A 14,073-nucleotide genomic window follows, 5' to 3' on the forward strand; every position below is an offset into this window, starting at 1 on the left:
AAAAGAGGTGAATTTGTACGTCACGAAATGTTCTATGATTGAAGAGGTGTGATGTGAAACTTGATTACTGCTTTAAATCTGCGTTTGAAGCCTGCATTAATCCGAATAGCCTAAAAGAAAAAAAAATACAGGCGTCCTTTAGCTCTTTTTTTTTTTTAAAGAAGTGTATTGTGTGGCTGCAGAGCTCAGGGAGGTGTAGGTACAACATGAACTTGAAAGGATTCAAAGTGACGACTGCATTGGTAGAGACGCACTGGAATCGGTGCAGAGAGAACCAAAATCCTTCGACGTCATCTAGTGGCCTCTTCCTGTCAATGCACACAAGAAAGGGATTGGAGATTCTCTTCAAACTAAATAGTCCTAAATTCGTTTATTCTGAGGCAGAGCATGATAAAAATGGTGATTTGGTCGAGTGTACAATTTGAACAGTGATGACATTATCAATACGTTCCGTCTAAATCACAGGAATATATTTCAGTTTTATTCGGGTGTAACTTGTTTCTATTTTGTTTGATCCTTTGCATTTGAAAAATAAAGTCTTGAGCTGCACCGAATCTTCTGTATGTTGTTATTTATACATAAAAAACACATAATGTTCAACGTGCGGAATATGTCAAATATAAAAACTTGGCATGCCTAGGATTTTGAAAGCAACTTTTTCAATTGGCTGACAATTGCCGAGGAGACGACTAGTTAGTTTCATGACACCTGCATAAGTAGGACAGCAGTCGTTCAGCACCACGGATAGCGCCAAGCAAGGCCCACTCTCGTCAACGGGGAGAATCGTGAACAATAAAATAGGATCACGAATTCAGATAGAAAGACAAAACGATCCAACAACTACTCTTCTAACTTCTTTACCCTCTGAGTGAGAAACGCCATAGATGAAAAGTATTTTTTTTAATCGTCTTGATTAAACTATTTTGGATGATTTAAGACTTTAGTTTTATGATTTGCAGTAGCAACGCAAAAGGAAATACAGAAACTGTGAGGTTAGTCGAGGTTAAGGCTTGACACAGAACACAAGAGCTCTAGAGCGAAACATTTCTGAATGGACAGTTTATTAAGGCTTGATTTCTTCTACCAAGAAAAGAAAAGAAAAAAACAAGACACATTTGTTGAACAATATTTCTATTACTACTGTGGTCTAGAAGAGAATTTTCATTTTAGATTTGTCATTCATCTCTGATACATCCGTTCATGGCTAATCCCGCTCCTCTGCCATTCCCCGTTGACGTGCAAGTCAATCCTACATCAACACAAGCATCTACTGACCTTGGTGATTGACCCCCTTCCAGTAGGTTAAAACCAAAACAACATCCCTCACCTTTCCCACTACTCGAATGGAGACAAGCAAAGCTATTCATTATGCAGCTCGGTCAAGCAACCTGACGACAGGATGGAGGCGTGGGAGGGATGCCAAGAGGTCAGTTCCCAAGGAAACCAGACTTGACAGATACAATTATGTTGCAGAGTCACTAGTCAAGTCCACAGACACGCGCGCACACACACACACACACACACACACACACACACACACACACACACACACACACACACACACACACACACACACACACACACACACACACACACACACACACGATCATAAAGTGGCTAAGTTTTCCATCATCTCCGTCAAACCGAGGGTGAAATCAGATGGCAAACGTGTGTCTTATTTAAAGGAGAATTCAAGGCAAGTATTTTCTTTATGATCCATGTGTCCTGACTATGGTCTAAACACGGTGCGCAGAACGATATTGCATCTGTGAAACAAGAATAGATAATCCATCCGTTTTCATTACTCTCCTGCATTTTGTCAATTGTTTGTCATACATGAGGGAATTTTCCCCAAAGACAAAAATAACGTGAAAACAGCTCAGAGAAATGATTGTATTCAAGTATGACTGGCTTAGCAATTGGCAACGTAAGATGGCCGCCGGTAACGTCATTCCATGTTAGTTCTTATGACATCCTTGCTTTGGGCTCGCATTGCAAACGTCACATGACCAAATTCAGAAAATTGGTGAGCCATGACATTCACAACACGACCCTGAGAGCACTTGGACTAAATGGCAGCGTCCTGAGATGGATAACTTCAACTGCTTAACTCATAGCCCACAAATGCAATATTGACCAGAATTCTGTGTTTAGACTAGTAGGGGTACACGACACACATTATTACAAAGCAAATATTTGATTTCCACCTTAAGGTGCAATTGCATTTGGAGCTGCTATTAAATGTGCATGGAGTTTGAGTCACAGTCCAAATGAGAAGTCTGGAATGCACTTCACATGTAGATGGCTCAGAGCTGCGACCAATCGTTGCACATTTTTCCATCACCAGCCTACTGAACGGCACACTGGCCATATGCCAGTTTGACATGCATGAAGACATTTTTGAAGATGGGGCATTTAAGTTTTGTCATCAGAATAAGTACACATGTCATGTGCACAAGCAGACAATGATTTCAGGCTCCTAAACTCAAAAAAAAAAAAAAAAAAAAAAAAAAAAAAAAAAAAGAAGACACAAACCACTTTGCATTCATTTTTTCTCTTACTAAATAGTAAATCAGTTACAGTTATTATTAGGTTATACATTTTTAGGCTTTCTCCATGAATATATATATAGGCTTCTACGTTAAAGCTTAGCATGACCATCAACATGAGAATTGGCAAACTCGGGGGTGGTTGGATGGGGAAGTGGCCAAAAATGCATGAGGATTAAGACAGAACGGTGACAAACAGAGCGAGCCCTCCCCCCGACTTCTTGGAGCAAAACACAAAGCAACATCACAACAACATTTTGATTGTAAAAATGGAAAAAAGCGCAGCATGAGAAACACCGGCACCCTTGGAGACAAACATCCAAAGAACACAAGAGATGTGAACGATGTGGAGCGTACATTTTGATGTTTTCTTGTTTGTTTGTTAAAAGATAGGTCAATGGTTCTATTTTTTCCCCCCCAGAATCCTCCTTTGAAATGTCTTGTGTGATGTCACACGATCCCTGATTTCTACAGCAGTGTCACTGTGTTTGCAGTTCAATTAGTGGGGAGGGGGGGGGGGGGAACCCAACACTAAGGCTTCAGAAAACAATCATCAAAGTTGTCAGTAGTATGCCCCCCAAAAAATAGAGATTTTATCAATGTGCATGAAAAACAAATCACTGAAGTTTCATTATCGCACCGTTTCAAATTGCCTTTCGGATGCTCCAACACTGTTGGCACAGTTAGACCTCTACAACTTGGCAGTTCTGCCCCCACATGGACAAATAGGGGTAAGACATGGCCATTCCTGATTGTACGGAAATATAAAGTGGCTGGCAGATTTATTCTGGAGGATACAGTCAAACCCTGATGCAGCTGAGGAGATCAGACGAGAGGAGATAGTGGGCACAGGAAACAACTTAACCAGTGTGGCGAGATGTTAGGAAAATATTTGTAAGATTTTTTTAACAAACAGTGAATTTAAAGTGGCATAATACACAAAATCAACTCAATCCCTGCACAAGTGTTGCCTGTGGAGTAGAGGGAAGATGGGGGGAAAAAGAACGACAAATTCTTTGATGGCAGAAAATTCCCAGACTTGAAAATGAAAACATGAAGGGTCCATTTGCATTTCGTATTCTTCTGTCTCTTAAATCAATCGTGTCCTAGTGTAACTTGATCAAGCCAAAAATAAACGTCCTCTATTGTTTATTCCTGTTTGGGTAAAGATGACAAACAACAAAAACACAAAATGCTGTTAGTTTCGAGGTACAAGTCAATGACACTAACAGTAGAGAGAAAATGTCTGACCTGATCCAAGCGAGAGCGGCTCTGAATTTGAGCAGGTTCAAACGTCTATGAAGGGGGGGGAGGGAAAAAAAAAAAAAAAGAAGGAAATGAGCAGAAACGGGAACCAAAATGTTTGTTTCATTCCAAAACAACAGCAGGCAAACAATCAATCACTTTTGGGCAACTTCAGATATAAGCTGTGAATCACTTCATTTATTGTAAACTACTGTATGGTAGAAATTTATAGAGTGCTATTTTTCTCGTGAAAAACTTGACAGAAAAGAAATTGGTTGTTTTTAGCTTTGTATTCAGTTCATAGGGATTTTTTTTTTATGTTGTGGCGAATGATTTTCTTGCTGATAGATTCTGTGTTGGCGTGTTGCTGCCAACTTTTTTCCATCCTAAAATATCCTTCCCCATGTAAACGAAAAAGGCGCAGGCTTGGTAAGATGGGCTAACAAGGTGCTTGTGTTTACTGCATTTTGTTACCGTTTGTTCACTAAAGTGATTCAAGCGTGCACCAGCAATTATGTCCATCTTCTCTCAAGTTCAAGTTATTTTGTGAGTTTCCAAACCATAGAGATGAAAATGATTCACTGAATAAGAAATAGTTTCCAAACCATTGAGATGAAAATTATTTGATGAATTTTAAGCTTTACTCATGCTTTTAAACAGCCAGTCATTGTTTCAAACACAAACGTACATCCCAAAAATGTTGGATTCTGAGGTATGTGCACCCACCTTGCGCACCTCCTCCTCTTCTTCCTGTCTCTTCTCATAGTGCGAAAAGTCATCAAAGATGGAGGTGGTGTGTTTGTAGGTGGTGATGATCTTAAGCACCTGCTTGGCCTTCTCCAGAGGAACCTCCTGCGTGTCGCGGGAGTTGGTCACCGGCTTGTTGTCGTTGTTCTCCAGGCGAATGTGACGCAACTGGCTGTTAGGCACGTCCTTCACAAACAACCAGTCCACATCAAACTTGCCCTTCCACTTGTCCTGCGCCCAAACGCCGGCGCTGGTGCCGTAGTCCACGGGTGAACGCATCTCGGCCACGCCGCAAAAATGGCCGCTGCCATTGACGCTGAAGAGCAGGTACACGGGGCCTTTGCCGTTCATGGTGCGAAAGGCAGAGTCCAGTCGCTTATTGCCGTGCTCTGTGCTGCACCAAATGGAGTACTTGATGGAGCGATGGATATCGTCCTCGGAGTAGCTCTTGATGATGAACACGCGGCCGTTCTTCAGGTTCCATTCAAAGTCCTTGGGATTATAACTGTGGGAGGCACGGAGCTTCTCTAGCACTGGGTGGGACTCGCTGCCAGGTCCTTGGCTGGTGTAAGTTGGGGGGCTGCAGTTTGCGCTACCGAGCATACCCATCATCACGCTACCGTCGTGGCCGGGACCTCCCTGCCCGTAGGCTTGGTTGCGGTTGCGCGGGGCTACCCAACGGGTTTGGGTCTGCGGTGGCTGGGTGTGGTTTTGGTAGGGCTGGGGGGGTGGCGGGTGGTGCTGGTGGTGGGGCGGTTGGTGCTGTAAGGCCATGGGCTGCATCTGAGGCTGCACCAGAGACTGAGGATGGGGAGGCTGCATGGGGGCCTGATGGGAAATGGCGTGAGGAACACCGTGCTGCTGCTGCTGGTGGTGGTGGTGCTGCAGCGTGGCCACTTTGGTCACAGGTCCTTTTTCCCAAGTGCCAATGTTCATATTGTGTTTAATGGGCGGCGGGGGAAGAGCCATCCCTGGGTTGGCCAGCCCCGGCTTCAGCTTAGCTTTCAGCTGCTGCGGCTTGGCAGGCTTGCTAGCGATGGCTGCCCAGGAGGCGGGTTTGGGCGGGGGCATTCCAATGGGCGTGGCGCCATTCCCCGCGGCCGCCACTCCGGCGCCGCCAATCACCGAGCCCACAGCCTTGACCGCGGACGCCTGGTTGGTGACGTCCGCGCCGATCTTCAAACCCACCATGCCCTGCTCTAGGCTGTTCATACCAGGTGCTTTGTTGAGTGTGTCGCTGTGAAAGCCCGTCTGACCGTCAGGCACGATCGTACCTCCGAGAGAGCTGGGCGGGTAGCTGTAGCTGCCGCCGTAGGCTGAGCTTTGAGTCTGCTGACCCCGAGATCCGCTTGTCCCCCAAGTGGAGAAGGCGGGGTTTTCGGGGAAAAAATTAAACCTGTGAGGGTAAATGCTGCTTCCCAGGCCACCCGGCTGGCCGAACACCGTGTCCGGCATGAAATGATGGTCGCCATTGCTCAAGGGTCCGTAGGGGGTAAGGTAAGGAATTGGGGGATCCCCGCCTGTGGACCAAGGAGCCTCACTGAGTGGGTACGGAAAGCCGATGGAAGGAGCGTAGTAACTGGACAGGTAAGGATCGGTGATGGACTGGTAGCTGTTGTTCTTGATGCGCGACAGAAGCAATGTTAGAACATAATATTACGGGACATTTGTTTGAGTGTGATTTACCTGAGTTGATTGACCAGTGAGGTATGGCTCAAAGTCATTGTCATGGACAGTCTCCTTCGGATGCAGTGAACCATTTTGCACTGAAACAAAACAACGTTGTTAATACATGTGGCGATAAAGCAGCCAAGACTCACAGATTTGCATGCTTTAAAATATATATTTTTGTTTTAACAAGATTTTCACACATTTTCTCAGTTTTCACAGATAGTGAATGTTGATTGGCATTTTTGGAAGACATTTTACAAGTACACTTAAATCTCAATTTTACGCTCATTGGATAGAAAGTATTTTTTCTTTTTTTAAGAAAGGGATGTTTTTAGGTAGCCGAAGGGGTCTTTTGTTACATTAATTTAGGTCAGGCATGTTGTTAGGCACCCAAAAGGATCCGTTTGCCGTTCGCCACCCACACACATTAAAGTCTGTGAACATTTTATTAAAAGAGAAGTAATACGCAGATGATAATATCAGACAGATTGAGTAAGTCATTTTGATGCTATGTGGATTGGACGGAAGAGAGAATAAAGCAGCCACTTATTCTACCACTGTGTCCGGCCACGCTCTTTGACTTGTGACTGTGTGGATGACGTTCTTCCGCAAACGTCCCCCTTTCCGAATCATAAACCATCATAGCTATCTGTAACACTGTAATAATGCAGTCATAAAGCTCAAATAGCCCGACTTCTTATTCTTATCTTTAAATTAGTCACGGAAATTCAGCGAATCACTAGCTCTAAGGTTTAAGCACTAGTCATTTAGCTTTGTACAGTACTTATATCATCCATTTAAAATACAACTTGAAAATGTATTTATGACAAAAAAATTGGGGTCAATGACCAAACCGCATTACAAAGCCGCGTAGGATCGAAGCAAGTAAAATCAAGATTTAGGTGCATTAGTTTGAATATCTTATCCCCTAAACAAATTTCAATGGACATCAATAAAATGATTTTTTTCCCTATTCACAGGCCACCCAGTCTCTATCCAACATGAATAGCAGGGGTTAACTGTATGTCATATTGAGTATTTATTTTATTTCTTAAAAAATAACATGTTTTGTTTAAACAAGTCCAGTGGCCTGCACACATTTATGTTGGATACTGTTTGCTTTCCAATCAATGCACAGGTAGCGGTTCTAAGACACTACATGCAGAACTCACCTTTAGAAGCTTGTCCCTTTGATCGCTGGAGTCACATCAGAAGAAAGAGTGGGGGGGGGGGAGTGGACAAAGTAGAAAAGTTATCATTACAATCATCCAAGAGTGTACTCTTTAACCATAACCAATCACTATCCAGTTAGTGACAGGTAGAGCAAGAAAAAAAGTTCTTCTGCTTGAGGGAATATGCACCCTGTGCCTGTTGCCTTCTAAACATCCACAACTGTTCTAGCCAGATGGGCTCTGATTTCATAATCCGTCAATTCATAAGTAAATTCACACATGATCATAAGAATTTCATCATGGATATAGAATTGTTTGCAACATTTTCCTTTGATGGTGTGCCGTGTGATTTTTTTTTATGTACCTTGGCTTAATAAAGGCCGGGACACGCTGACCTATGCTCCGATAATAAGATACTGATACCACCAACACGTTCCGAGTAGAATTGTTAACCTAATGCTGGAGATACTTTAAGGCAGCGGTATCAAACTTGTGGCTCCAGGGTCACTTGCAGCCCACAGAATGATATTTTGTGGGCTCCTACTTATTTGCCATGTCATTGCTCTGCGTGTTTTTTTAATCACCTATGGGCTGTTGAATCCTCAGAGAAATTTGGGGTGTTCAAGAAATGAAGCCTAACTACTGAACTAGACATGCCAAAGAGTATGCAAAGTATCATGGGTGAGTACCGATACGGCAGCCTTATTTCAAAGTATCAGTACTCGTGACGGCAACCAATATCAGGATTGGTTGATCTCTTGAGGATGTTTTACGATCAGGAAGTAGAAATATGGCAGTCTTTCTTTAAAATTACATGCCATTGATTTTCTTTTTAATTAACAGTACCAGTTGTTTTGTATTGTATCGGTGACTACTGAGTACTTGTCAATTTAATTGTCAGTTTTACTGGTTTTCTTGTATAATTGTGATTTTAATATTGAACAAAATAATGGTGATTATGATTTTATCCACAATCAAGCAGCCTAACATTTTGCTCTATTTAATGTTTGATGCTGGGTTGTTATTTTTCCAATTACTATGAAAAGAAAAATCTAGGATTCAGTATTTGATGGATATATTTTCTCTGGTAATATTTAAACTTTAGTCGTGTCATTTAGTATTAAACAGTATCACAATTTCATACATATTTTTTTCTCTCATAATTTTATGACTTCATGCACAAGTTCGTTTAAAGTTTTCGATTCAGTCTTTTTTTTCTTTCTTTCATCATTACAACTGCTGTCTTATTTTGGATCAATATGTAGGCCTGCTCCGCGCCTTTATTTTAATATTGTCCATTCTATAGATACCTGGTAGGGGGGTCAAATTTGTTTTTTGGGGTACGACTTGGTGTCAAAAAGTTGGAATAGCACTGTGCTTCATCGTGACTGATACGCTGCGATTTAGCAGCGTTCTGCTGGTTAGCTTTAGCGTTCAGGGAAGTCGCTGGTCTTCACGTTGATGGAATAGAGATAGTAGTATGTCGGGTGGGACAAGTAATTCTTGCATTTATCATTTCAGTGACACGATTTGCGTGAACCGCTTCCGACTTGCTTGTGATGTCTATCGCTTCCCGGGAGCAGGCAGCAGCAATGGCCCCCCACTATAGCCTCGTCGCTCGCTAAGTAGCAAGCGGCTAGCTCGCCAGCTCTCCACAGGCGAGGCGATTTGGCGTGTCCTACCTGAGGGTCAATGCTTGTGGCAGACATAATTCATGAAGCAAGTCCCTGGATTCAATCAGAGCCCGGCCCGCTGACTGGATTTCAAGGTCCGGATGTGGAAAAACGAGTTGGCAGCTGCCGGGCTTGTAGTTGCCACTTCTGCTGCACTGTTAGCTGTGTGGCTAGTAGCTCAGCTGTGGTGCTCTTTTCCGCTGTGCGCTTTTCCTCAACTTGCACGTTTTTCCCCCCAGCAGGACAAAAACTCTTTTAGGGAGTTTTTAAGTTCCGGCGACGAGTCAAAGAAGGGATCTCCTGCCGCGACAATGTCTTTCCTCGTCGCTTTTTTTTTTACTTCGACGATTTGATCCCAGGGAGCGAGAGAGACCCCTTGTGCAACGTTAAAGCCCAGCACGGTACAAGACTTCCCCAATGGCTGCTCCACTCCATCCGGGCTTCGAAACCTTCGAGCATCCGTCAAGGCTGCACTTCCCCTCGTTCGCACTGGGGGCGAAAGTTTTCCTCATCAAATTGACATACCCCGTTCATCTCGCTGGTTACGCACCACACCACCCCCGCAATATAAAAGTAGCCTTTTGAAATACATCATCACATTATTTTTCAACATATTTAAAAAATACAAACACATCTTAAGTAATGAAAGGGAGCAAGAGCAATAAATAATGCAAAAAGATATTAGGGTGGGGATTTGGAATATTTGTATTCAGATGAAGGTGAGCATGGTGTTAGAATTGCCCATTGGGGATATTGTAAAATAGATTAAATTGTTTGTTGTAATCATAAGAGAATGAGTTGGTCTATTTTATTTTCTGTTATTCTAATTACCACTATCTAATAACTCATCCTAATTAAATCGCTCGACCACAATTAATTGAAATGTGCACATGAACAATTGTTTGATTACATCACGATAAATCAATCATCAATTATTTAATGAGATGAATGAATAACAGCAACTGAAGCGTTAGTCACACCATTCACACAGTCACCAGCAGGGAGCACCAATTATCCTTAGACAATCTATAATCACTGCTCTTATACATTTCATTTGGATTTAACTTTTTATGACGATACATTTTTTATTGAATCTGCATAATTTTAGTCTAAAACTGTTTGTTTTAAACTTGGAATACAAAAAGGGGTATGTGACCTTAAATAACAAAAGCAAATGCAAAAGTACTTTTAAGTGCAATACATTTTAGTTGACATTTTACTTCTGTATAGCTTTTTTAATGATGGTACTTGGAGACCAAAGTATTATTTTGGAAAAAAAAAATGCAAAAGACCGCTTTATCATTACAGTGGTAATTACAGAGCCATGAATTTTTTTGGTGGGGGTGGTGTCAAAAGCTTAAGAGCCACTGCCCGATGAGATGTCAAGTGTAGTATCTTTTCTGAAATGTTTGCCATTATTTGCCTTGGAGGCGGAGCAACATGGCATGTTTCGCCAGTCATTCAGTGAGAGGCCAATGAGAAAACATTCCACCATTGGGTGTTTTTTTTTTTTTTTCTTCTTCCAGAATGTAGGTTCCCATAGTCCACCTTGCAGGCCCCCACAAACATCAAATTTCAACGGCTGTGTTCCACTTGCTTTGAGTGTGCACTTCACTATGGACCACAGAAGGGATGCGGGCCACAGCAGAAACACGGACAGGAATTCCCTCCGGCTCCACCATGACAGATGACAGAAGCACTATGCTGTGCATCCTCGAGGAGCCTCAAATGCGGCGAGAAGGCGAGAGGCTTCGAACATTTCACAGCTGGCCGCCAGACGCTCCCGTCACATGCGGGGACCTGGCCAAGGCGGGATTTTTTTTTTTAGGTCCAGGAGATAAAGTCCAGTGTTTCTGTTGCGGCGGCGTTCTGAGATGCTGGGTTCAAGGGGACAGCCCGGCTGCCGAGCACAAGCGGCATTTCCCCACGTGCAGCTTCATTCTGGGCCACGCCGTGGGAAACATTCCGCTGCTGAGCGGATCGCCGGACTCTGTGGACGGACAGCTGCTGAGTCAACTCCAAAGGATGACGATGGACGACCAGGGCACGGCGGGACAAGCCGTCTACCCCGAGATGGAGGCGGAGGATTCACGGCTCACCACTTTCCACAACTGGCCCACAGAGGCCTCAGTCCAGCCAGATGTTCTCGCCAGGGCTGGATTTTTCTACACAGGTGCTCATTGTCCATCATTTCTTTACCTACTATATTCTACTCCAAGCAAGATTTGCATATCCACATTATGGTTGAGGTATTTAGCTTTGACCTAGTTGGTGCTAGAGTGACCTTTCATTGTGAGAGTTGATAATTGTCTTGCTGAGTCATTATGCTGTGAAGAGAACATCCTGGACTCAGCTGGGGCTACTAAAGCAACAGGGACGCTGTACTACATTTTTTTTTTCGCACTCAGACCTACACCAAGACAAAATAATTCTAATTTGCACAAGCGACATATCAGGGGTCATAGGGGGTCACCAACTGTAAAGTCTCCAGCTGAAAGATGCTCAGAATCTTTTACTGATGCTTCACAAAGTCTTCATTCCAGTTTAATCATACTATGAATATATTTGAACGTATTCATGTAACCATCCTTCTACCGTCGGTGAAGGTTTGCGAGTGTATGCTAAGATAGCAAACACGTCAGGGTTCATTCAACGCCATAAGCGGCCACAAGGATGTCCATCAGTTTGAATGGGCACATAAATAATTTTTCTTACTACCAAGATAATTAATGCAAAGGTTGTCCCTCAATGTTCACAGCATCATAAATTGTTGCGATCCTACCTATAACGTGGATTATGGATTACATCGTGGGATTTACCTGTACTTAATTTACCAAATAGATTGCTACTGCAGAGCAATGGGCACTATTGCCAGGAGGAAAGATTCCAAAAAAAGACCCAATTATCATTAATGATAGAGAATGTTGAAAGTTTGGTTCAAGTGAAATGTGCTCATTGCAAAGCACAACTGGCTTAAATCAAGAAACTGCACGTCTAGGATAAAGTAAACAACATGGCCTCGTCTGTCTTTTAGAGGTTGGCAAATAACTTTTGATGCATTGCTGCCACATTCTGAAAAGAAATGTGGGGCTGCAAATACATTTCAAAACGTCCTAAGTTCTAAACATGCAAATTGCAATTTAAAACTTAACTGTCACGAACTTCCTTGTACAAGTTTCTCGTGTTCCTCCCAGACTAACTGGTAAATCTCTTTTAGATCCATACCGCCACCTACTGAATTTATACCGTCAATGCAGTCTACTCAAGCAAACCTGTTAATAATAAACACTCGAGACAGGCGAGGACGTGTTTATGTCACAGAAAATCCATTTGCGTCAGTGCTAATCTGTGATTTTTTTTAAAAGACTGCAAAATCAAATTGAACATAGTCCCTGCTATTTCGAAATTCTATTCCATAACTTGCATGTTTTTTTATTTGAATAGTTTTGGTCTTAAATGCACACTCGTCAAATTGTGATTAATTGCTCAAATCCCCCCCCCTTACCACCACCACTTGCTGTCAGGTCATGGCGACAACGTCAAGTGCTTCTACTGTGATGGGGGTCTAAGGAACTGGGAGCCAGGAGACGACCCTTGGCAGGAACACGCTAAGTGGTTTCCACGGTAACGACACAGGCAATATGACGTCATCTGGATGATTGATCTACATAATACAAAAACCTTTGTGTATTCACAGCAAGTAAAAGGGGACTGTTGTGTTCTTTTCCAGTTGTGAATTTTTAATTCAGTCAAGAGGACAAGAATATATTAGCAACATCCAGGATGCTCATTTCCATTTGGGCGACACTGTTGTGAGGCTCTTTAACTTCCTATTTGGATTACTGTGATTATTATCATCATTATTAATCACTTGGCAACACGACTGAATGGTGATTAGCAGTCAATTATTCAATTTGAAACCTATTCAACTCTCCAGGGCGGCTCACAGACATCCACGGGCAGAGAAATTGGCTCCAGAAATGGTATAAAATGCAATCATTTTTAACCTGACTGTACCTCAAAGTTCAAACAAATTTTGTTGAATTCCGTTTTCCGTCACCTCCCAGATGTGGTTGGCAGCCTGACAGCGTCGTCAGTGATGCTCTCGCCGGTGGTGCAGACGGTGCTCCAAATGGGCTTTGAAGCCAGCCTGGTGGAGAGTCTGGTCCAGACCAAGTACCTTTTGACAGGCCAACAGTACTCGCACGTGTCGAGCCTGGTCAGTGATGTGCTGCAAGCTGAGGAGGAGGACAGGCAGAGAAGGCCGCAGAGCCGAGGTAACGTCTGGGAGATGAAAATAGTAGGCCCATGCACATTGGGGTCTTATTTTTATTATTTCATTCAATTGGTCCAAAAAGTATTATTTACAGTATTGAATTTAGAATTTAAATACATGACTTTATATTATCAGAACCTGACCAGAGGCAAAGATCTGATGCTGCGGACATGAGGACGCTATCACCACTAAGAGACAAAGGTCACAAAAGTCTTTCATGTGACTTAACTTGAACCATGCTTTTTTTTTTCTGAACTAACTTTCTGACATAATGTATCTAGTCTCGGGAGTGAGGGAACCCAGTCCTGAAGAGCTCCTGAGGCAGTTGCAGGAAGAGCGGACTTGCAAGGTCTGCATGGACAAACTGGTGTCCATCGTGTTTATCCCGTGCGGTCATCTGGTGGTGTGTGGCGACTGCGCGGCAAGCCTGCGATACTGCCCCATCTGCAGAGCCGTAATCAGAGGCAGCGTTCGGGCTTTCATGTCCTGAGAAGACATAATCCAGCGTCCACCTGACAAATGTGCATTTTCACTTGCGGGTTGCTACTTTTGTCAGCAGTTAGTACATTAACGAATGACTGAAATGTACAATAAATATTTTAGGCTGCTCAGAATTTCAGATTGAGTTGATTTTCGTGATAGGAAGCTGGGGGGGGGGCACTTTCACAATTTCAGTCAACAACAGACAAAATGAGTGCCCACTTGCAAAGAAAAAAAAATGCTTCAAGATCTACTTTAAA

At 43.1% G+C, this 14,073-nt stretch overlaps 2 protein-coding genes across 2 annotated transcripts; one reads left to right on the top strand and one right to left on the bottom strand.

Annotated features, from left to right (window-relative positions):
- Nucleotides 1-786: 786 nt before the first annotated feature.
- On the bottom strand, nt 787-9,586 carry LOC147062481 (YTH domain-containing family protein 1-like). The gene is made up of 6 exons (XM_085905882.1): nt 9,067-9,586; nt 7,385-7,409; nt 6,228-6,307; nt 4,521-6,161; nt 3,801-3,845; nt 787-3,704 (listed from the first exon to the last, which is right to left on the bottom strand). Exons 1-6 carry the CDS (start codon nt 9,091-9,093, stop codon nt 3,699-3,701), a joined length of 1,824 nt encoding a protein of 607 aa, XP_085762008.1. The 5' UTR covers nt 9,094-9,586; the 3' UTR covers nt 787-3,698.
- A 706-nt stretch (nt 9,587-10,292) lies between these two features.
- Nucleotides 10,293-13,936, top strand: birc7 (baculoviral IAP repeat containing 7). Its single transcript, XM_085905894.1, has 7 exons — nt 10,293-11,230; nt 12,582-12,681; nt 12,788-12,869; nt 12,995-13,040; nt 13,125-13,334; nt 13,469-13,534; nt 13,615-13,936. The coding sequence occupies exons 1-7, from the start codon at nt 10,690-10,692 to the stop codon at nt 13,821-13,823; spliced, it is 1,254 nt and encodes a 417-aa protein (XP_085762020.1). The 5' UTR covers nt 10,293-10,689; the 3' UTR covers nt 13,824-13,936.
- The last annotated feature ends 137 nt before the right edge of the window (nt 13,937-14,073 follow it).

The sequence above is a fragment of the Syngnathus leptorhynchus genome, chromosome 1, assembly GCF_054491065.1.
Source record: "Syngnathus leptorhynchus isolate UIUO chromosome 1, UIUO_Slep, whole genome shotgun sequence".
In the NCBI taxonomy this organism is placed as follows: domain Eukaryota; kingdom Metazoa; phylum Chordata; class Actinopteri; order Syngnathiformes; family Syngnathidae; genus Syngnathus; species Syngnathus leptorhynchus.